This window comes from Peromyscus eremicus, chromosome 11, assembly GCF_949786415.1.
Source record: "Peromyscus eremicus chromosome 11, PerEre_H2_v1, whole genome shotgun sequence".
NCBI lineage: Eukaryota > Metazoa > Chordata > Mammalia > Rodentia > Cricetidae > Peromyscus > Peromyscus eremicus.
This window is the reverse complement of record NC_081427.1, coordinates 49,102,636-49,127,384: the sequence shown is the minus strand read 5'-3', so window position 1 is coordinate 49,127,384 and position 24,749 is coordinate 49,102,636. Positions and strand designations below refer to the sequence as shown.

The window sequence follows — 24,749 nt, the reverse complement described above, 5'->3', positions numbered from 1 at the left end:
CATTCTGGTACATGATGGGCATATGATGGTTTTTGCCTAAAAGAGAACATTGCCTAGTAACTGGAGCTATTGAGTACTCATCCCTTTGATGTTTATACACTAATAAGAAAAGCCACACCTTCATCAGCCTTGTTAATCATAGAGTACTAGTAAACTCAGAAATAGAACACTGCAACTTTCACAGAAAGAGATATTAAAATCCAGGTTTTGTTTTGTTTGTTTTTGGCCTTTTTGAGACAGGGTTTCTCTGTGTAACAACTCTACCTGCCTGGATGTCTCTCAAATGCTAGTAGGATTTAAGGTATGCACTACCTCACCTGGCTAAGACCCAATTGAAAAAAAAAAAAAGAACAAATTACAGACTTCTCACAGATGAATAATTTATTTTTATTTATTACTCTTTAAATTTACTTATTATTGTTTATTAATCATGTATATAATGTTCTGCCTACATGTATGCCTGCATGCCAGAAGAGGGCTCCAGATCTCATCCTAGATGGTTGTGAGCCATCATGTGCTTGATGGGAATTGAACTCAGGTCCTCTGGAAGGACAGCCACTGCTCTTAACCTCGGAGCCATCTCTCCAGTCCCAAATAATTTAAATATTAACATGCTGAAAAACTGAAGTAAAATGATGGTAAAAGATATCATGCAAATGCAAAAAATAAATCCTCACACACAACCCAAAAGACTAAAGAGCCAAAGAGAAAGTGCAAAAACAACCAACTCCATGTTTCCTAACTACAACGAGAAAAAAAAAAAAAAGATCGCTAGTAATTTCCAAATATTTGGACACTAAATAACACACATTTAAATAACTCATGAATTAAAAACGAAACTCAAGGGAAATTATGAGGTGTTGTGAATTGAAAGAAAACAAAGAAACAATGTATTGGATTTGTGGGGGTGCAGAGCATTAAAATGTCAGAATAGAAAAGGTCCCAAGTCAAGTGTTCCCATTCATACTTTCAGGGGAGAAAGTAAAGATCAAAAATAACAAAATACCTAACCCTGTACACAAAATTACAGAAAGACAATGAAAACAATGTGACTTAAGACAACCCACAGGTGCCCTACTAAACTCATCCAAATAAACAGAAAGCCAGGCTTAAAAATGAGAGGGCCCCACGATAGATCTTAAATGTCTACAGGAAATACGAACAATTTCACACAAATTCATCAACTTAAAAAGAATCACACAACAGCTTATTTTAAAACGCCAGGAGTAACCCTAAGTCTACTTGTTAATACTGAATTTGTAATTAAAAAAACAATTCCAGGGTCAATGAGATGGCTCAGGTGATAAAGACACCTGGAGACCTAAATTTAATCCCCAGGCCCCATAGTGGAAGAACAGAGTCCCTCAAGTTGTCCTCCAACCTACACACACACACACACACACACACACACACACACACACATCAATGTAACTGTAAAATAACATTTCAGGCTCAAACTGGCTTCACTGTGGAATTACCCTTAACAATGTAGTACAAATGTCCTCCAAAAAAAATTAAAGATGAGGGAACACTTTTAACTTATGCAATTAGATTAACATGATCCTTTCACCAAAATAAGAAAGCCTGGCCAATTTAAAGAAGGTTAACTAAGTAGCCACATACACTGAAATAACTCGGAGTCAGACCAATTAGCTTACAAAAACAGATTAAAATGAAAAGGACTTAACTCCAATACTGTAATTACCTTCCTGCCAGAGGAATTTATCCTACGTGTCTACAATCATTCCTGATAAAGGGCCTGTCGAGATACTTAGGAGGCGGGGGTGAGGGGCATGGATTGGGCAGTAGTGTAGGCAACGGGAGTTCAAATCCAGCCAGGCTACACAAGACTCAAGTCTCTAAAACAACAGTAACCAGGACCTTTCAGAGGAAACTGGAATTGAGAGACTTAGCAAAGGTTTATGAGAGCAGTGTCACATTGGAAGTTAAAATGGACAGTGGTCCTGGAGAACTGATGAGTAAACTATCTACTCTTACAATATTCATTCAGTGAGCTCTCTGTGGTAAAATATTTGGAGACTGGAGCTCAGGGGAGGAAAAATAGGAGAGGTCATACCTATGTAACTTCACTTCCGACTTCCAGTGAGCATATTGTGGCTAATCCATTAAACACACACATACTCTAAGAGAACTAGCTAGCCATTTACATTTAGGCTGGCTTTCCCAATGTTTTTTTTTTTTTTAAAGCTGTATTATAAAAAGCATATTATAATACTATAATTATCCTTTTAATCCAGTGTCTGTCAGAAGTGGCCGCTCCAACTTGGCATCACTGTATGAAGTCCAGTGAGAAGAACCACATACTGCAGTCTACATCTGCTACCAGTTTCCTAGAAAGCCTCTCCAGCCCCTGCCCATGCCACACAACCCTCTGGAAAACCAAATGGCAAGTTTTCTCTGAGAGGGCAGTTAAGGCAAGGGCCTCACTCACCACAGATGGGCCAGCCAAGCCACGAGGTCATACTAAATCCTGAATCGACCCGGCTGGAAGTCTATTATAGCATTTACTGTGCACACACACCATGGCACACTGGATTAGAGAATGACTTTGGGAAGTCAGTACATGGGTCCTGGTGACCAAATTCAGTATGTCGGCTGTGGGAGCCCGTTCTCGGGTTCCTCGTGGCTTTACCCAGCAGGTCCTCATAGAGGATGACTAGACCACGGGCCTGAGTGCAGGTGTCTGAGATGGTCTGCACTTGCCTGTGCTGGGGGAGGAGGTCTTTTGCTCCACCCCTTGGCGTCTCTATAAAAACCCTGGGGCAGAGACAGTCGGGGCCCGTTGGAATAGGTTCCAGGCCCTCTTGAGGCTATCCTTTATTTTCTATCTGTTTATCTCCGCGATATTCTCCGCAATAAATCCTTCTAATATTTCCTGCTGCTCACACTCAAGAAAACTCTGGGGAACTGTGGGGGTGGTTGGGTAAACGCCCCACAGTCGGCACATACTTTTACCTGCTGGACCATCTTACCAGCCCTAGTTAATTTATTTTTAAGGAGGCAACTTTGACTAACTGGTTAATCTCACTTCAAAGGCCACCCTCAGCACACAATTCACTGGCCTCAAGGAGAACTGTAGTTCCCAAAATTAAAGAAAGCATTTCACTTGCTATTAAGACATGGTGGCAGTGATCACTACACAAAAACCCCCAGGAAGCTGATGCCAGGAACAAAGGGGACTTTGAGCAGCTATCACTTAGAATGCCACCAAATGCTTGATATGGAAAGCCTCAATTATATTTACCTGTAAGACAGGACTGCATGATATGCAGAAACCTGTCTGGGTGGTCATCTCTAAAGCCAGGAGGAGCAAATCACATTCAGTCATAAAAACAAGCTGTGAGATGCAAATATCTGACCCAGAAGATGAAATTACTACTCAACAGTGGATTTCAAGATTTTCATTTTATTAAAAATATAGCAACATAATAGCAGCAGCATTTGATAGCTCTTTACTAGTACCATGTGAAAGTAGTCCTACTCACACACACCTAGGTAGTATCTTTATGCTTACATTAACTTTTCCCTTGGTGATCTATAGCACTGTTCTATTAAATTACTTGAGACCAAGAGGGTATTTTTAACTACTAAATTGACCTATACAGTTACCCAGTCTATTTAATCTTGTATGGAAACCAGTCCTCTGCATTATCCCTCAATCATGTGTTGCCCACTGGTACCATGTACCAGTAGAATTCTACAGTTCTCAGTGAGTTTGATGAGTCTGATCTTACATAGTCAGGATTGTCTCTGTCAGCAAATAAAAGTAAATCAAGAATACAAAGACCACTACCCCGTTTTGATCCTAGAATTTAAATGTCAGTATCTCCCAAACTGGCAATTTTCCAAATTAAATGTTAGCTGCCTACAAACTTAAATATCATGCTACAGATTTAAAAAAAAAAAAATCTACCTTTAAAATATTGTTATGTGTTGGACCGCAGTTCAATGATAGAACACTTTGAAGCCCTGGGTTTAATCCCCAACACCAAGAAAGAAAAAAATTATAAACAAATAAATTCCAGAAACTACAAAAAGTATCTGAGCCCAGATTGTAACTGGTAAATTTAGTAATTGTAAAATTACTAAATCTAACCTAATTATAGACCAGAAGTCATAAATGGCTTTAGTTTTTAATCTTCTAATTATATATCACTCACTGCTCAGGTGAAACAGCATTAAGGGTACAATAAAAGACAAAAGGAATTAAAGGCTGACCTACAAACTAAGTAGAAAACAAGTTTTATTTTAAAAGATTATTTTGTTACATTTATATCAGGCTCCTGCTTCCAGAAATAGGATGAAGCCCTTTAGAGAGCACTAAATCTAGAATCCGAAAATAATTTAAGTGACTATTAGCGAGTAAACATGAGAAAGCATTAAGGTGGGAAAACATATAAATACATAATGAACAGGCATTGCATCTCTCCATCGTGGGGATGGCTCAGCTTCATAATCCACTCAGTTAAATCCTCTTTTCAATGACTCACAGATGCTCCCTTACCAATGCATCCCTTCAAAAGGACTGACGCTAACTGTCAACTCCACTAACATGAAGTGAAATCATACTCCATCTGTAACGCACTGTAAATTGAAAATAGTTTAAAGCCTATTAGTGAGTACCATAACCCTTAAAATTAAATAATCTCATAAGTCAAGGCAGGTGTAGATAAAAGGTTGAATCTTTTTTAAATTTGAAAATAAGATAGCAACACAAAGGAACAATATTAGTATCTTAAAAGGAACTTTTCTTAACCAAAAAAATAATAAACCATCTTGATTATAAACATTGGTTTTTATTTGTAACTGAGTATACCAAAATTTAAGCCTCTAACATAAAGATAAATACATAAGCAGCACTGAATCTGTTCCAAAAAGAATTCTAAACATGGAGATTAGAGGCCAAGTAGTGTTTTCAGTCTAAATCAACTAGATTAAATTGGGAACAGCGACTATGGCAACAGTCCCAGAAGTTAAGGACCTGCTACGGTCTACCTGCAAAGCCACCAGGTCAGTGCCTGGAACAGCTCAGTGTGCACACGAAGCCATTCATCGACAGTGTCAGATCCTGTCCAGGGGGAGGCAAAGAGCCACTGCATTGGCAGTCAGTGGGAGGGTTCGTCCCACCCTACCTCGGGTTTCCCTGACAGGATTTTTTTGGTTGTTTTGTTTTTCAAGGCAGGGTTTCTCTTTGTAGCCCTGTGTCCAGGAACTCACTCTGTAGACCAGACTGGCCTCAAACTCAGAGATCTGCCTGGCTCTGCTTCCTGAGTGCTGAGATTAAAGGCGTGCGCCACCACTGCCCGGCTGACAAAAAAATTCTTGAAAGAAATACAGTACCTTATTAGAGAACAGCAAAGGAAACCGAAGAACATGTGTGGCTGTCCCTATGTGCCTCACAACACATACACCAATCCCACAGCATCTGACTTGACTTTCTCGGGTAATCCCTACTCATTCTGAATTTGTAAACGTTTTTCTACATTAATGGTTATTTGAGCAAAATAAATACCTGCATGAAAAGTAATCAGCGGTAGGAGTAAATGTTCATTTCCACCATGAGAACATTTGAATAGTGCAGAGGACAGGAAAACACCTCATCTTACACAGGGCTGTTGTAGAGACATTGCACAAGGCTGCTTTGGCTATGTCAAAACCCTCCTTGGGCCAAACAAAATGAGAGCAGGATGAAACTGAAGACTCTTTCCTCTAAAATACTGAACTTTATTAGAGAAATGGTACTAAAAAATAACAAAGATTCAAACATTTGCTCTAGTCTACTTACATATCATAAATAAGACAGCGGTTGAAGCGAGACACACTCCTTCACAATCTTTCCACAGGTGCCCAAGCATTTCTGTATCAGAATAAGCTGTTACTAGCCAACCGTATGTGGCTAAAAGATTAAAAAGGCCATCTATACTTTACATAGTAAAGTATTTTCCAAAAGTTTAATGTACACAGTGACCCAAAAAAAAAAAAAAAAAAAAAAAAAAAAAAAAAAAAACCACACACACATACACACAGTAATTTGAACACCTGAAGATGATTAAGCAGCTTCATAATCGAACCAGGCTTTATGACTTACAGAACGGGCCTTTCCACTCTTCAAATTATAGTTTCAACAGTATTAATATGAAAACAAGATTCAAGCTGGAACCAAGTAACTAAAGTACTACTTGACTTTTTAAATCTGTGACAGCAATCCTTCCCATGAGGTAAGGCAACTGAGTAATGTGATTGTATTAGGTTGTCTTAAATAAAATTAAAATTGACTTTTAAATAAGATTTGTGAATTAAGGGTTTTGTTTTTTGTTTTGGAAATGTAACAATAATGAATAGTGCATTCACTAGAATTTAGAGTTTTACAGAAAAAACATTAAGTTCTCATTTTACTACTTGCATACCTTCTATGAAAAGCTGAGCCTAAGATCAGTGAATGACCGTGTGCCTTAAACTCGCATAAGCGTATCATTAAACACAAAACCACCTCTGTACGCCCCTAGTCCTTCCTTAAGTATAATTTCTGTATCATTAGAATATGATTGCGAGGTAATATTAAGGCCATCCAATGAAGTCAACTAACAGGTTTCCTCTGATTTGAAGTAAGAGTATGTCTCCTTTTCAATCATCACAGTATAAAACTGGTGGTCCCAAAACTACATTGTTGTTTGAAACTCCACAAGTCTTGTAAACAGGACTTCCTTCTCTTAACTGACTTAAGAAGCGCTTCTGACCCACCCCTCGCACACTTCCCAACAGGTGGGAACAGAATACAGCCATCTGGATTCCATATGGACTGAGAATGACTAGCACATATAAAATCCTAGAAAACAGTATACCACACATTGTAGAAGGCACTAAAGCTTCAGCCTGTGCTCCCATAGCCCATTTGGAAAACTCAGTTTCTTTTTTATAAGGGCATCTTTGCCACCTACAGCCGACAAGACACACTGCAATATTATTCATGAGCTTGGAAATGTCAAGAAAGTTCAAGAAGAAATGCTCATTTCGTGGCAGACCCAATGATTCTCAACACTGAATACTGACATGGTGTTAGTAGTATTCGACACAGCTGCTCTTCTTTGGAAAGAGAACAGGAGCATGCACTGTCAGTTGGTTTGTAATCCACTTATTTAAGCAATTTTAATCTGTAAAACTGGTTTAAAGGAAAACGATGTCCAAAACAGTGAGCAAAAGAAAACACAATAGTGAGAATTTACCATAATCACTGTTAAGTCCTGTGAAGTAAATGTTAAAACTTCTTACATACTTTGCACTTTACAAGAGTGTGTGTATATATTTGCACAAATTTCAAGCACATCATCAAACTGTATATATTGAAAATTTTTCTTAAAAAAGTAAAACAATACAAAATTCAGTAACTAGCATTTTCTTTAAGAGCCTCCAACGCTCATCTCCAGTCTTTAGGGATAGTTCAATTCTGGATCTGTGACATTCAATTTATTTGCAATGCTTCTTGGCAAACACTAATGACCATATGACAAGTGTGCCAGCCACCGTGGAAATGCACAGACTTCAGAAGATGGTGAATTCGGGTAACATCTGATTATTTTCATGATGTCCACGCTCAGTAACAAGATGTCCACAATGTCACCTCATAGCCGGAAAAGCTGTTAGTTCCCACATGTAGGTTTCTTCCCCATTTACACCTTGTTGCGAACTGAAAGCTTTGGGTTTGATCCCACCGTGGAGGGAGAGACGCAGCAAGTGGGTGATCCTACACCACGTCGGCTTTGCTGCAGAGGCTCTCTTCATTTGGTTGGCAATTCCCATTCTGCTGTACTGGGTTTTCTTCCTCAGTCCTTGGTGAGTCCTTCTCCTCTGCATCTTTGCTCACACTTGGATCTGCCTCTTTACTGTGTTCCTTCTACAACAAACAGCAAGTGCATGCTCATTACTTTGCACAAGAATTGTCTGTAATTATGTATGGCTAAATGATGTAACTCTGTCCTTTGTGAATATTTTTTGTGAAAAACTGTATTGTTTTCTTTCATGAAAATCCATGCAAGCACATGGATCAATTTGCTCTGTGTAAGTTATTTCCAACAAAAGACAGGCAACTCATGGTAACAAAATCAAAATACAACAGGAAAACAGAAATTTTAGCTCTTCAAAAACAGCCTTGTAAAACTCCCAAAAAACCAAAGAGCTTTCCAAAACACAAGAAATAAATGTGAGTATGTACAAAAGGAAGCCACTGTTCCTCTTAGGAAAGCCTTCAAAAGTAGTTCAAATTCTGCCACCAGCCTAAGGGAGAATTACGTGAGAATAAAGAATGCTTAACAAGTAATACATGCTTAATAAATAATGCCAATGTCACTGATGATGATGACAAACTTCCATCAGTATCAAAGTAACTCCAGAACCTGTATCTCCAAATAGGGGTAGTAAAGAGAAGGGACATAATTCACAAGTACTTACAATTTTCAAGAAAAAGCTTAATTAGGAAGTTTTAGTTTTCAATTCTGTATTGGTTAAGGAATTTAGTTTTCAACTATGTATTGCACGTGAACAAATCTAATTTTAACTATCTATTACAAAACCAATGACAACCAAGTCTCATCAAATGTGCTCAAATGTATGCTGAGGAAAACGGCATCACACACAAACCTCAACATCAAAAACCTATCAAATACACTTGTTACCCAGAAGTTCTCTACAATTTTCTCCTTCTACGTTACTTACTGATTCTCCAAAGAAGGAACTGAGCTGATTGCATGTTAACAGGTTCTCATCTCTTCAATGTGATCTATATGAATGGCAGCAGTGCCCTCCCTGTGCCCTGGTGCCCTTCTGCACCCAGACCCTGGCTGAGCAGCTCACCTTAACTGGTGTGTTGGTCTTCTCCACCTTTTCCTTCCCGTCTCGATCATTAGAACTCTTTTTTGTGGATGTGGAACGTTCTCTTTCTCTCCTGTCACCGATGTGGTCCCGTTCTTTTTCTCTCTTTTTATCTTTCTTATTTCGGCTATGTTGAAAATATATAAGTTATCTTTCAAGAATTTAAAGACCTACTGTACTCTTGAAAACAGTCCTTATCTAACACATGCTATCAAAACAATGCATTGTAGGGGTTGGGGATTTAGCTCAGTGGTAGAGCGCTTGCCTAGCAAGCTCAAGGCCCTGGGTTCGATCCTTAGCTCCAAAAAAAAAAAAAAAGAAGCACACTGATAAACTGGACTAGTAAAGTGACAAAGCCAGGGCCTAAAACCTGCCCTAGTCCACCTTTTGCTTCGGTCAGTGTTCAGGTCGCTTCTACAGCAGCCACCAATGTGTTCCTATAAGACACAACTTGGTATTGTCAATTTAACACTGTTTAAATGCTCGAGACACACTTACTGGAATAAGGGTGAGATTAAAAACCAACTACAGTCAGCCTATACTGTAAATGATTCCTTATCCATAGATTCACCCAACCACCAATCAAAACTATGTAGGAAAAAGCTGCATCTGAACTAAACACAAACGGTCTTCTTTTCTGGTAATGGGAACCTTTCCACTGAATCCCTAACCCCTACAGACTTTTTTTTCTTTTCATAATTCTCTGAATATACTATATACTATTGTATGTTTTCCTATGCACCTTCTCAACTTAATATACTGAACATTCAAGAGGGAATAAAAGGGGACCAGTGAGATGGCTTAGCTGACATCAACCATAATGGCCTGAGTCTGAGCCTCAGGACCTACACAATAGGAGAGAATCAACTCCCCAAGTTACCTTCTCACCCCTACATTCACACAAAATAGACAAAAAACAGAGAATAAAAAGAACAGAGAATGAGAATAGATACCAGCAATATTTAGAATTTCAAATAACTTACTATGTCCCTTGCCCACCTCATCTACTATTAGAAACCAGAACCACCAATTCAAGTGCAAACCTAAAACCCACAGAACACCACACTACTTAAAAAAAAAAATCGCAAACCCCAAGATTACAGAGGGAAAATTTGGCATATCATTTGAGAAGCAGAGTGCTCTGATCTAGCTGAGATAGCTCTAATACAGAACTATGAGCAGTCCCGTTAGTAGCTTAAAAATAGATACAAGACTAATGGAACAAATGAAGACAACTAGGAAGCAGATCCAAAAGCAAATGAAAATCTGTTACAATAAATGTAACAAAACAATTCATATACTAACCACCATAACACAGTAATGAAAGAACTCCCAGAAGGCAAGACGTGAGTACGTGAGTGTTAAGAACACCAGCAAAAGCAATACAGACTGAAGGCAATTCCTACAAAAACCATGAACAGCATTAGCAGCAGATACAGGAAAAATCTGTCCTAAAACTCATATGCCATCTTGAAGGCTCTCCATATAGCCAAAATGTCCTTTTAAAAAAGAACACAGCTGAGGCTGGAGAGCCAGCACAGTTCTTACGAGCACTCACTCGGTGCTCTCCGAGACCCTGGTTTGGTTTCCAGCACTCACATGGCAGTTCACAACCTCCAGTTCCAGGGAAGCTGACATCCTCTTCCCGCCTCGACAGCAGGCTCCTGCATACAGGTTGTGAACATACGTACACTCAAGCACACACACACAAAGTAAAAGAATACATAAATATTTTTAAAGCAAAAGAAAAAACAGGGGTAGGTGACATAATTTCTGATTTCAAAATGACTACAAAACGGCATTAACTGAAAACATGGTACTAACTAAGGACAAACATATAGGTCTATGGAAAGCCTGGAATCAACTCTTGCATACCAGATCAAATGATTTCAAAGACAGGAAAATGGATGTTTTCAACTGTGGTGCCGGGGAAACTTGAAATTCACATGCCAAAGAATGAAGTTGAAATCCTACCTCCAACCATATATAAAAATTACCTCATGAAAGGGCTCAAAGCAACAGCAAGTGTTTTGTGACCTGAACCACGAGTCTGATTTCTGGAACTCATAAACAAGTAGGAGGGAATTAATTTCACAATGATGCCCTTCAACTTCCACACACATGCTGTGACACATACATGCCCCTTCATGTACATCACACACAATAATAAAGAAAATTTTAAAAGCAAAAATAGATCAAAAACAGACAATACAGTTCATCACCACAAGTTTTCAATTAGTCTGGTCTACTGGTATATGAACACCAATGAGTCCTGGAAACAGTCATTGAGCATACAAATACACAAGAGTATGCTATCCTTTGTGTGAAGAAATAAAAAGTTGGAAACAGACAAAAGCTGGACCTAACAACGAGTGGGATGAAGGCACATTCACAGAACCAGTCCCAGCATCATAAAAAGAAAAGGGGACATTCTCTCTCACCATATAGAGACATTTCTCAGTTAAGAGTGGCAGAAAAGCACAGCCCCCACCTATTTCACACTACTTTACGTCTAAGGAAAAAATGATCCATTTCCATCTTGTAACTAGTAAAGGGGAGAGGAGGCAATTCCTGAATGGACAGGGTGGATGAGCACATGGGTGGAAGCTGATGCTTCTGAACACTAATGTCTTACATCAATTCTGAAGAATACAAATATATTAGCCATTCAAAAACCGAAACTTGAAAACAGATTAAAGAAGAAGTGCTTTCCCACTTCCTGCTCCTCTTTATGTTTCACCAGATTCCACCTACCCCCTGGGAGATGGAGACCTGGAAGACTTCCTTTTTATAGTCTTTGATGTTCTTGGAGATCTGGAGGAACTCCTGCTCCTTCGCCGCCGCCTTTCCCTGAAAGACAAAACATGTCACTTTCTAAAATCAGCAACTGAAATAAAGGACAGTTCAAATTATAAGCTAAAGGGTCCCCAATTCAGTAAGAGCGTCTCTCCAAGACTAGTTTGATCCGTTTACCTCTGTAATGTTTTCAGACACTGACACCAGCCTCAGGATCCTTACTGCTGACACTGTAGGCTGCTTACACCACCAGCTTAGCTAGTTTTTACTTTTATTGGGAGAGGGGTTAAAGAAACCCTTGGGTCAAATCCAGGCCCTCCCACATGACAGACAAGTGCTTTGTCACCAAGCCACTCTCCTAACCCCTTAAGAGCCGATTAAACTCTTTCTAGAAGTATGTTTTATTACCCGACTTTAGTGCAGACCAAATTATAAACCACACATTTTATCACTGACAAAACCACCATCTAAAATTTCATGAGAAAATATAGGACAATCTCCTTTTCATCTGACATACTTTAAATGCTTTTTAATTCTTTAACTTAGTATACAAAGTGATGGGTTTCACCAGATGTTTCAGATCCAAGTGTCTTCTCTCTTAGCAACTAAAGTCTTTCCCATCCTTCATTGCACCTCTGGCTCCTCCTTTCAGCCCCACTGAAAAGATTTTCTAACAAAGTAACAAAGTGCCTGGGAGGTGGTGGCGCACGCCTTTAATCCCAGCACTGGGAGGCAGAGGCAGGCGGATCTCTGTGAGTTCGAGGCTAGCCTGGTCTATAAAGCGAGTTCCAGGAAAGGCGCAAAGCTACATAGAAAAACCCTCTCAAAAAACTAAAAAAAAAAAAAAAAAAAAAGTAACAAAGTCTGCCAAAACTGAAAGATAAGTTATCTTGCTCTAATAAAAAGATGTTTAAGAAATTTATTGAGAAACCACTTTTTCCTCTAGCTTGCTATCATTACTACTGTCCCAGTAATTTAAAATTGAATGCAACCATTCAATAATGTAGTTAAAATCTCAAATTTAGGTAAGCAAATAATTACCAAAAAGAAAAAGATTAGTGATATTCAATAAAAAATTTTTAACATTAATATACAATGCATATTCTAAACCACATCATATTTAAGAGTAGTCAAACAATGAACTTCACCATGCCCAAGGGATGAGGAGGTATCAGATACATTTATCAAATGATTAATTAATATAGCCAATGATCTTATATAAGAAGTTCTGATAAAAGCTGGGGAAGACTTCTCGTTGGAGAAAGTGCTTGTTGCCTAAGTACCCATGTAAAAGGCCAGGCAGGGTGGCACATACCTGTAATCCAGCACCAGAAGGCAGAAACAGAAGGATCTAGGAGACTACCTAGCCAGCCTGGGCAGTCACTAAGTTTCAAGTTCAGTGAGACCTTGTCTCAAAAAAATAAGCTAAGAGTATTAGACAGAGACATCGACACTGATTTCTAACAGCAACACATACACATATAAATACACACACTTCCCACACACACAAAAGGAACAGGAGCTCTGATAACCACTAACCACACAATAAAAATAGCAATCATCTGAAATTCAAGTTGTCCTTACTATTGCTTTTAGTCTTCTTTCATAAAAGCACATAGATTATTAGTTGTATACATGGTTGTCATTTTAATGGGCAAAAAAAAAAAGCAAAGACTGTAATAACACAAATACTGTTTAAACTGGGTCTACCTTTTTAAATGGAAACAGAGAACTCCACAGACAACTCAAGACTTACATGGTTACTTGGAGGCTAGAGGACAAGACATGTAAAGCAGCAGGAACAGAGCCTGGCACATAGCAAGTACTTGAGAGACACAGATTTTCTTTTTCTTTTTTAAAGAATGGGAACTTTTTATTATTTATTTATTTATTATTCCTTCCTTCCTTCATTTATTTATTATATATACAGTGTTCTGTCTGCATGTATCCCTGCAGGCCAGAAGAGGGCACCAGATCTCATTACAGATGGTTCTGAGTCACCATGTGGTTGCTTGGAATTGAACTCAGGACCTCTGAAGAGCAGCCAGTGCTCTTAACCTCTGAGCCGTCTCCCCAGCCCCCAGATTCTCTTTTTCTGTGGGGAGCAGCAACAGAATGCTGGGGAAATCAAACCCAAATCTACTCACACATGGTAGAAAAGCACTGGCCCAATCTTTTTGCCATACCCTTTCTTGACAATATTTCAAGCATTTGTTTTTGGGGGTTTTTCTTTTTCTTTTTCTTTTTCCTTTTTACTTTTTTTTGAGATAGTGTAGCTCTGGCTGTCCTGGAACCTGCTCTGTAGACCAGGCTGGCCTCGAACTCACAGAGATTCACCTGCCTCTCCTGAGTGCCAGGATAAAAGGCGTGCGCTACCACTGCTTGGCAGCTTCCCACTTTCTTCAAAAAAGGAAACAAGGTGCTCTACTTCTGACAGCAGAGCAGAGGGAAAGGGAAAGGGAAAGGCCTGTCTTTACCAGGGTATGATGGTCTCAAAAGCTTGCTGGAAGGACAAAACAAGGCAAGACATCAAAATCAGCCAAGAACTAGAACTGGCCTGTTATACCAACACCCAATAAACATTGCAATTAGCTTTTATTATCTTTTAATAGGCTAACATAAAAAATAAGCTATAAAATAACATTTTTTTAAAAAGGAAATATATTCCTTCATCAACTTGTTTGCAATGAAAAGTCAACTTTAAAATTTGTTGAAACATTTATTTTTAAATAGTTTTAAAAGACTCAGCTTAACTTATAATCACCTGAAATAAGAGATAAGAAGGTTAGCCGGGCGGTGGTGGCGCACGCCTTTAATCCCAGCACTCGGGAGGCAGAGCCAGGCGGATCTCTGTGAGTTCGAGGCCAGCCTGGGCTACCAAGTGAGTCCCAGGAAAGGCGCAAAGCTACACAGAGAAACCCTGTCTCGAAAAGACAAAAAAAAAAAAAAAAGAGATAAGAAGGTTAAAAACACCCTTGAGGAAGATTCTCATTTTGTAGCTGTTACTATAGCAACATGCTGCCACCTGGTGGCAGTGTATCTATTAATATAAATTAATATAAAGTGGAAACAACAGTCCTAAGAGGGAAAGATCCAGTCATCAAAACTAACAAAGAGAACCAAAACTTAAAATCATACTATTACACCTAAGAATTTTTATATAGCCGTTTCCATCGCATGCCATCTTCTAAGAAAAATAATGAGTAATAATTAACCAGATTTAAATATTGCATTACAAAAGACAATTAAGTCTGTCCAAATATCTCGCCCAGGAGGGTCAATGATGTAGTGACCCCTGTGCTGGAAAAAAGTTTACTTGTTCAATGAAGGGTAAATGCCACTACCACTATACTTGCATACAGTAATCTTTCCCCCTTGATTACAAATGTACTCACTGGTCACCAGTAACCCCCTTGGTAAAAAGTTGAAGCAGGTGCAATGACAGCTCATCAGTGAAGAGCTTGCCAGGCAAACGAAGACCTTAGTTCTACCTCCAGAGCCCATATGGAAAAGCACAGCACACGATTAACAGTGACAGGGTGTGGCAGCGTGCATCTATGCCAGTACTAGCTAGAGAGGGAGACACAGGTGGACCCCAGGAGCTCACTGGCCACCCAGCCTAGCCTACTGAGTCCTGGCCAATGAACCAGACCCAAGGGTGTCCTGTGACCTCCACACACAAACAACCACATGCATGCACACACAAACCTGCTGGTACTACGAGATCTTCTTGATGCATTGTAACTTCTGGGTGGTGTTCTGGACTTCTTATCCTTCTTCCGTTTCTCATCGGCCTCTTTGGATCTGTCTTTTTCCCGCTCCTTGTCTTTGTCTTGTTCCTTTTCCTTGTCTTTGTCTCGCTCCTTTTCATGGTCCTTCTCCTTCTCTCGATCTTTGTCTTTGTTTTTACCCCGTTCCTTGTCTTTGTCACGATCCTTCTCCTTCTCTCTCTCCTTCTCCTTCCCTCTTTCCTTTTCCTTCACCTTTTCTCGAGTATCTTTTCTCTTGTCCCTTGAAAAACAAATTCTTAGCTAAAATAATTTTATCTCAAAAAAAAGAGACCTCTCTTTTCCCAGAACTACCAATACAAAATCATCTGCAACAACTCCAGACATTAGAAACTTCTGTGTAATTCACGTGTGTACCTGAAACTGCTAAGCAGAACAATGACCAGGCTGAGCTAAATCACACTAATCATATTTGCATCAGAGGCCTAGACACTTGAGCAACAAGAAAGCCTCATTTCTCTCATAATAAACCTAAACCACAATTTCAAATGAGTGAAAAGTGATCAAATTTAAATTTTCTTGACATCTCCAGAACTCACCGTGAACGTGAACGACTCCTTGATTTCCGCCTCTCCCTAGACTTAGAGCGTTTTTTATGTGGACTCTTGGATCTACGTCTATCTTTCTGCCTTGAACGTGACCTGTTATGAGATCTACTCCTAAAGAAAAACAAATTGTAAGGAGATCAAAACTTATTCTTAGAATTGCAACTACACAAAGTTAAGACAAGATTAGTTAGAAAGTTGACCCTATTAACCAATATTTTAAATGACCCTTCTATGTTTTAGTTATAATACCAGAAATGAATTTACTTACTGGAAAATTGACTAGCTATAATTTAATAGTTATTTCCTATGTCAGAGTTACTATTTTCAGGGATGATCTGGAGACTTCACCCGAGTTTTCACATCACCAACTGTCTTAAATTCCTGGCTTCCTTGTAAACTGGTTGTGAGTCCTTCTGAGGGGAACAGGTTATATCCTTCAACATATCTATAAATGGCCATGCACAGCTTGTCACAACAAACATTAGGAAGAATGTATAAAGGATGACAGATCGGAGGGTGACCAACAGAACGCATTATAAACATGCATAAAGTTGTCAAAGAACACATTAATAAAAATTATTTCAGCTGTGCATTGCCGCCAGCAACAAGATGCCAGCAGATTAGTAACACCACGGTCACGTGGCAACATATAGATTAATAGTAATGGGTTAATTTAAGATGAAAGAGCTAGCTAACAAGAAGCTGAAGCCACAGGCCTAGGCCATACAGTCTGTAATTAATATAAGTTCATAATTATTTTATAAGCAGCTGCGAGACTGCAGGGTCAGGTGGGACGAGAAACTTCCAGCTACATTGGCCCCCATAATCTCATAGGGAATAGCACTATTAGGAGGCGTGGCTTTGTTGTAGTATGTCCTTGTTAGAGGAAGTGTGTCATTGTGGGGGCGGGCTTTGAGGTTTCCTATGCTCAGGATACTGTCTAGTGTCTCAGTCCACTTCCTGTTGCCTGCAAGACGTAAGCCTCTCAGCTACTTCTCCAGCACCATGTCTGCCTGCATGCTGCCATGTCTCACCATGATGACAATAGACTGAACCTCGGAAATGGTAAACAAGCCACCCAATTAAATGTTTCCTTTATAAAAGTTGCTGTGGTCATGGTGCTTCTTCACAGCAACAGAAACCCTAACTAAGATATCAGTCTTTTATTACTCTTCAGCAGTTTCATACTTCCTTGATATTCTTTATCTGGTCAACAGGTGGCAATCCACCACCCATCCTGGTATTCATGGTCATTACACTGCTGTATCTGTTCTACTTTCCTGCTTCGACTCTAGTTCCTTCCTACTGGACTTATTTTCTGGGCGTTCTTGAGACAATGTCTTGCTATACAGGTTTGGCAGTGCTGGTATTTACTCGCTATGGAGACCACACTGGCTTAAATATGAAGCACTTGATTTTGAGCTTGCCCCAATAAGAACTTGGAGACAGTAAAGTACCCGAAGGGGATTTTGTAAACTATGTATGTACCATACCATTAAAGGGGCCAGAAGTACAGCTTACCAAAGTCAAAGAAAGAACACTCTATTTTCCTATCTCATCTTTGAATCACCTTGATCACCAAAGAAAAGCAAACAAGATGGAAGGTGCTCGTGAGGCTTCTCCTGAAGCCCTCCTCCTTTAATCCCCTACTTTGCACATGCATGCACACATCTATGTCCCTGTGCTGTGGGATGTTCTGTATGGCAAATATGTTCCTAATTAGTCAATAAATAAAACACTGATTGGCCACTGGCTAGGCAGGAAGTGTAGGCGGGACAAGGAGGAGAATAAAGCTGGGAAGTGGAAGGCTGAGTCAGAGAGACACTGCCAGCTACCACGATGACAAACAGCATGTGAAGATGCCGGTAAGCCACGAGCCACGTGGCAAGGTATAGAATAATGGAAATGGATTAATTTAAGCTGTAAGAACAGTTAGCAAGAAGCCTGCCATGGCCATACAGTTTGTAAGCAATATAAGTCTCTGTGTTTACTTGGTCGGGTTCAGAGTGGCTGTGGGACTGGCAGGTGAGAGAGATTTGTCCTGACTGTGGGCCAGGCAGGAAAACTCTAGCTACATCCCTGTCTCAAGACTTGAGTGACTCAGCAGCAAAGAAGACGCCCTACATCCAGGCACTGTGGTGGTCTGAATGAAAGTGGCCCCCATAAGCCTATAGGGAGTGATACTATTAGGAAGTGTTGGAGGAAGTGTGTCACTAGGGGTAGGCTTGAGGTTTCAGAAGCTCAAGCCAGGTCCAGTGTGGTTCTATCTTCCTGCTGCCTGAGGATCCAGATGTAAAACTCTCTGCTACCTCTCCAGCACCGTGTCTGCCCAGATGACACCATGCTTCCCAATCTGATGATAATGTACTAAACTTCTGAACTGTATAAGCCAGTCCCAATTAAATGTTTTCCTATACAAGAACTGCCATGGTCATAGTGTCTCTTCACAGCAACAGAAACCCTAACTAAGACATGCATGATTCTCAAGTAACTTGCATATCAAAGCAGGACCTGCTGCAATTTGCATCTAAGGTATCATTTGCATCAAACACAAAGCAATTACATATAAAAGAAAAAGAAACTAAAGTTATGATCACAAACAGGACAGAAAGAACTTAAGAGAAGGATGGCACTGGTGCTCAGACCACGGAGAGAAGAGCTGCAACCTGAGCACTACTTCCGGCGTTAGCCTGTCTCACAAAAGAGAGTGGAAACCTTCTGTGGAGTATAGAAGGCTGGTTTACGGCCGGGCAGTGGTGGCACACGCCTTTAATTCCAGCACTCGAGAAACAGAGCTAGGAGGATCTCTGTGAGTTCGAAGCCAGCCCGGTCTACAGAGCAAGATCCAGGACAGGCACCAAAACTACACAGAGAAACCCTGTCTTGATTTAAAAAAAAAAAAAGACACTATGACCATGGCTAGTTTACAAAAAAAATCGAGTATAAAACATACACAAATAGAAAAAACACTTTTAAAATTAAAGACTATCAAAAATTAAAAATCAATTTGAGCTGGGAAACAGTGACGCATGTCTTTAATCCCAGCACTTGGGAGGCAGAGGCCAATTTCTGAGTTCAAGGCCAGCCTGGTCTACAGAGCAAGTTCCAGGAGAGCCAGGGCTACAGAGAAACCAGGTCTCAAAAATCCAAAAACCAACCAACCAAATAAACAAAAAAGAACTAATCTGAAAACCTTTCTTTCCTTTGAGCACATGGCAAGAGAGAAATGGACCAGGCAGCAACTGGTGTACCCCGTAACTACAGCATTATGGTTAGAGCACTGGTTAACAGTAAACAACTGGTGTACCCCGTAACTACAGCATTATGGTTAGAGCATTGGTTAACAGTAAACAACTGGTGTGCCCCGTAACTACAGCATTATGGGTAGAGCACTGGTTAACAGTAAACAACTGGTGTACCCCGCAACTACACCATTACCGGTAGAGCACTGGTTAACAGTAAACAACTGGTGTGCCCCGTAACTACACCATTATTGGTAGAGCATTGGTTAACAGTAAGCACACTACCAGGTAAAGCCACACTAAGGAAATTTCTCAGTTCTAGTACGTCAACATCTCAACCCTCTGACATACATACAAAACTGGAGAACAGAGCATGGGCAGCAGAGTCTCACCTGTGCTTGGACTGCGACCTCTTCCTTCGAGAGTGGGATTTTGAGCTAGACCTGGACTTTGAGCGAGTGTGCGAACGGGATCGACCGCCTTTCCTTTCATTGCTCTTTCCAGACTCTGGGAGGAAAAAACCACTTTGCAGCGTAAGCTCAGAACAATTAAAGATCCCAGTTAATAATTAGGCACAAGTGGAATATACCACATATAGTGCAAGGGGCCTACTCTCTGTACATCCTCCTCCTGTGCAATTATCCTTCAGAAACATCCAAGAAAGTCATTGCATAAACTCGTTGAGTGCAGCCACCCTGCAGCAGTACATATAAACCAGATGATTATAAACAGCTGTTCGTAGTATTTTGTTGCTGCCATAACGTATGATTAAACATGTCTGCAATTCCTACGACAGTGAGGCTAAGACCTTCCTGCATTTATTTTGTTAGAATTGAAGCTAAGTTTCAAGTGTTAATTTAGGAAATCTAATTGAAGCTAAATCACAAAGACATTTTTAGAGTGGATTTTAAAGTATTTAGCAACACAAAATTTTGAGTAAGTTTTACTTTCATCTTGCAAAACTGAGTGTGTTTTTTCTAAATCTTATGTCCTTTCTCTTGTCTTAAAATGAAGACTGAGGGAAAGTCAAGCTACCTAGTTTCAGCACTTTACACATTATTCTTTCCTTTTTAGCCTCACAGTACTAACACTCACACCTGCCTCTATCTAGCCAACCAACTTCAACACCGACTTGCTGTCACAGAGAACTCCCTAAGCTGGTGTGTGTCAGCTCAGCAGTAGGAAAGTCGGGCTGTGCTGGCCTGCTCTGAGTCCACTGCCTACTTGTCGGGTTTCAGTCTTCTCATTTGTGCAATGAAGGAACTGAGCAGTGTGGTCCTAGAACTCCTTCCAGCTCTCAGAGTCTACACTTAGTCCTTAGACGGTGACTATCCAACAACAGCGTGGGCCTTACCTGGTTCAATAGCTGCTGAGATAAATGACTGAGCCTCCCGCACTCGCTTCATTACTTCTTCTAACTCCTTAGCTGCAGCCTGAGGTGTCATCTCAGGAGGCTTTACTATTGCATTGTTGGAGTGATTTATTCTAAATTAAAAATATTAGTATATCACAAACACACCACAGTTTATAAAACATGAACCAACTGTTAGTATGATACATATCTATTTATAAATCTAAGGGTATCTCAGCAGCACATAAGGAAATAAAATAGCTAAATACAGAATAGCCAACAGCAACCTCAGAAACCATGATTAACTACTCATCCACACCGACCATCATTTCTTGATAAACAAAGAACAACTAAAGTCTACCTTACTTCTTCAACAACTGAAAGACTACTACAAGTGCTTTTGCATATACCTTTAGAAAAAATGACAATCCTGGCATGGCCATACAGTTTATAAAAACTATAAGTCTCTATGTATTTACTTGGTTGGGTCTGAACAGCTGAGGGACTGGCGGGTGAGAGAGATTTGTCCTGACCATGGGCCAGACAGGACCAAAAAAACTCTAGTTACAAATGACTTCTTTTTTTTTTCCTCCTGGTTTTTCTGCATAGCCCTGGCTGTCCTAGAACTCACTCTATAGACCAGGCTGGCCTCAACTCACAGAGATCTTCCTGGCCCTGCCTCTCAAGTGTTGTGATTAAAGGTGTACCACCACCACCAGGCATGGACCACTTCTATCCTTAATTAGATTCTGCTAATAACCTGCATACCCCGAGAGGACGAAGGGGAAGCCAACTACATGGCCATTTTATTTAACACTGCCCCATGTCTAAGTCAGAAATAGCTTCAGAGTTGAAAGGCATCTGGTAAACCTCCCCTAATGGGCAAGGTGGCTTCTGTAACACACACACAGACACACCTGCTGTGTCTAGCTTACCCATTCCACACTGAGTAGACTGAGTACCCGTTAACAGTGACTCATCATTTAAAAGTAAAATCCCACTGGGCGGGGGTGGCGCACACCTTTAATCCTAGTACTTGTGGAGCAGATGCAGGTGGATCTCTGTGAGTTTGAGGCCAGCCTGGTCTACAGATTGAGTTCCAGGAAAAGTTCCAAAGCTACACAGAGAAACCCCGCCTCAAAAACACCAAAAAAAAACCCCAAAACCAAAACAAAATAAAAAGTAAAATCCCATCAAACTATTAACTAAGAGATCAACCTATAAAACTCAAACCCACATTCACCCTAATAACCTGTATGAAATATAATTTCTGGTCTTGAGTATCTGAAAATTGATATGCAATTTTTATAAACAAGGACGGACATGAGCAGATTAAGTCACAATGTCTCATTTAAAACACTTCTAAATACTTAACACTACTTTCTTTGTAGGATTCTTATTATAAGAAGTTCTGTAGTTCAATTACAAACTAAGTTGCCCTTACTCTACAATCAGCACAAAACAAACCTGACTTACAGAACTGTACAGGAAAATACCTGAAGCCATTATGTACCATATACAAACAGTTAGTGGCCAACTAGATATTAAAAACAGAAAAGACATCTTCAAATATAACATGCTACAGTGTCATGCATTTCACGTATATTTAACTGTCTCTTCCTTTCCATAAATTGCCCAAAACTATTTTTTAAAAACCTTAATTAAATCAAACACTTTATAACTTTTTCAAAACCATTAAAATGTCTTGGTTGAAGATTTCTTACTTCAGTGGCCTGTCTCCAAACATAACTCCATTAAAAGCAAGGGCCCTTGGTACAGAATTTTGGTCTGCAAATTCCACAAAAGCAAACCGAGTGGGCTGAGTCTCATCACCTGCCATCCGAACAAACTTCACTTCTCCAACTTGTTTAAAAAATTCAAGTAGTTGATCAGCTGTCGTTGTCTGAGGAAGCAGAGGGACACTTTAATACAGTATACTCTTTTTTTCTTTTTAAAATCAGGTAAATAAGCAGTTTACATTTGCAGGGAGACGGGAGGACATTTTCTTTAGTGACGGGGCCACTGGCAAGGTTCCCATGCTCCTGTCAATAGCCCCTTACCTATGCTTCTCTAAGATCTTGATTACACTTCCTGGGTCACAAGAAACTCGTGAGAGTAGAAGGGGGACTAGCTGGGAAGAAAAGGGGACCACTGGGGGTGGAGGAGTCACAAGAGAGTAATGGGGAAAATGATCATGATCAAAATATATGCATGCATGAAAACATCATAATGAAACCAATTATGTAAGATATGCTAATAAAAATAAATTTTAAGAATAAGTAAACAATACTTTATCAACAGAATTTTTAAGAAGAAAGAATAAGCAGCTACTGCCACTCAGTTTCTTCTTAGTTACCTGAGAATTCAAATTTCCAACATAGACTGTTCTCCTAATTTCATCAATTTTTGAAGGATCCACATTTCCCATAAGTGGTGGCTGTGGGATCTCTCCAAGTGTTGTAATATTGGGGTCCAGTGCTGCTGCCGGTATGGCTCCCAAACTGCTAAGCGAAACACCAAGCTATAAAAAACAAAAATAAACCATAAGGCACAGTTTTCATTAGTGACCAAAGCATTGTTCTTTAATCTTGCTACCAGTACCAACTCAACATGAATGTGAGTAAAAGGACTCCTTGATTTAAGCTACATGTATCTGAATTATTAGGAGTGAGATCACATTCGTTTTTTAATACAACGTCTTTACCCTTAAACTAATACTAAAACTGAACACTAATTTTCAGTGTTCAAGGTAGTTACAATCTGTGATTTCCTTCAACAGTATTATTGTACGGACACTGTAGGAAAGAGGTAAGGTTACGTTTCTGAGAGCCTGTAGTCACAATAGCCCAGTCCATCATGCATTCATTACAGAACTTTCTCATGTGCCTGTCTGATATTCCCTCAGCCAACACATGTTAACACTGAATGCATGGTCAGCAAAACAACTCTGAAGCTTTTCTACATTTTCATCATTAAGGACTCTTTTTTTTTTTTTGGTTTCTCGAGACAGGGTTTCTCTATGTAACAGCCCTGGCTGTCCTAGAACTCACTCTGTAGACCAGGCTGGCCTAAACTCACAGAAATCCTCCTGCCTCTTCCTCCTGAGTGCTGGGATTAAAGACATGCGCCACCACAGCCCGGCTCTTTTATATATAGATATAACATTTATATTTATGTGGGTATGTATGAGTTTATGTACACCACAAAGGTGCCAAAAGAGGGTATTGGATCCCCTAGAACTGGAGTTCCAGAAGCTGAGCCATCTCTCTAGGCCCCATGGGATAATCTTTCTAGAACATTAGTAAAAGCAGTTTTCAGAACTTATCTTAGGAAACATGATAATTTTAAAGTATTTTTAAACTAGAAGAGACAGAAGATCTCAGAATTTGAAAACATTTTCTGCATTTGGCAGAAGTAACAAAAAAAAGGTTTTTTTCAAGGAAAACGTACAACCACTTTCATTTCTACTTGTGCTACTCATAAAACTATCACTGACAATATGTGCAAATATACTGTAAATGACTAGATTTAACAACTGTTAAATAAAAGCAGTTTCAAAGGTGAGAAACCAATGTCATTTATTCTTGTTATAGAGGCCAGTCTGATCTTTTGGAAAACATGCTAGAGTCTAATCAACTTAAAAATAAAACTCAAATGCTTTCTATGATCTAAAAAGCCCTACAAAGTCAGTGTCCTATCCAACCTTAAACACCTAGTTTTCTCTCCTCACTATGCTCCAGCCAAATTAACCAGCATGGGTTCCTCAAACACGTTCAATTAAAAATCATTTTGGGGGAAAAAAAAAAAAATCTGCAAAGCTGAGTGGTGGTACATCTTTAATCCCAGCATTCAGGAGGCAGTGGCAGGCAGATCCTGTAAGTTCAAGGCCAGCCTGGTCTACAGAGGAGGCTCCAGGACAGCTGAGGCTACATAGAGAAACCGTCTCGGGGGAGGGAAAAAAATCATTTTGCTCCTTGGATCATAGTAAAGGTCTCCAGTGGAAGATTGCTATGCAAGATTCAAAGTTTCAGAAGGCACTTCTTGAATCGGGACAAACTGACCATCACCATCACGAAGTCTGCACTCCCTATGGAACACTAGACCACAGTCCTTACTGTTCAAGGGAGTGGGACTGCAG

The 24,749-nt window shown here is 39.8% G+C and overlaps 1 protein-coding gene across 5 annotated transcripts in view; it reads right to left on the bottom strand.

Moving 5' to 3' along the window:
* Positions 1–5,724: 5,724 nt before the first annotated feature.
* The window catches only part of Srek1 (splicing regulatory glutamic acid and lysine rich protein 1), a 32,782-nt gene continuing 13,757 nt past the window's right edge, over positions 5,725–24,749 (bottom strand). For all 5 annotated transcript variants that reach the window (XM_059276172.1, XM_059276171.1, XM_059276173.1 and 2 more), the window contains 9 exons: positions 22,968–23,132; positions 22,336–22,514; positions 20,615–20,745; positions 19,653–19,767; positions 16,010–16,129; positions 15,391–15,693; positions 11,641–11,736; positions 8,869–9,013; positions 5,725–7,912 (listed from right to left, as the gene is read on the bottom strand). In XM_059276172.1, the coding sequence (XP_059132155.1) occupies positions 7,763–7,912; positions 8,869–9,013; positions 11,641–11,736; positions 15,391–15,693; positions 16,010–16,129; positions 19,653–19,767; positions 20,615–20,745; positions 22,336–22,514; positions 22,968–23,132 (1,404 nt within the window). In that variant the 3' untranslated portion in view covers positions 5,725–7,762. The remainder of the gene's footprint in view (positions 7,913–8,868; positions 9,014–11,640; positions 11,737–15,390; positions 15,694–16,009; positions 16,130–19,652; positions 19,768–20,614; positions 20,746–22,335; positions 22,515–22,967; positions 23,133–24,749) is intronic.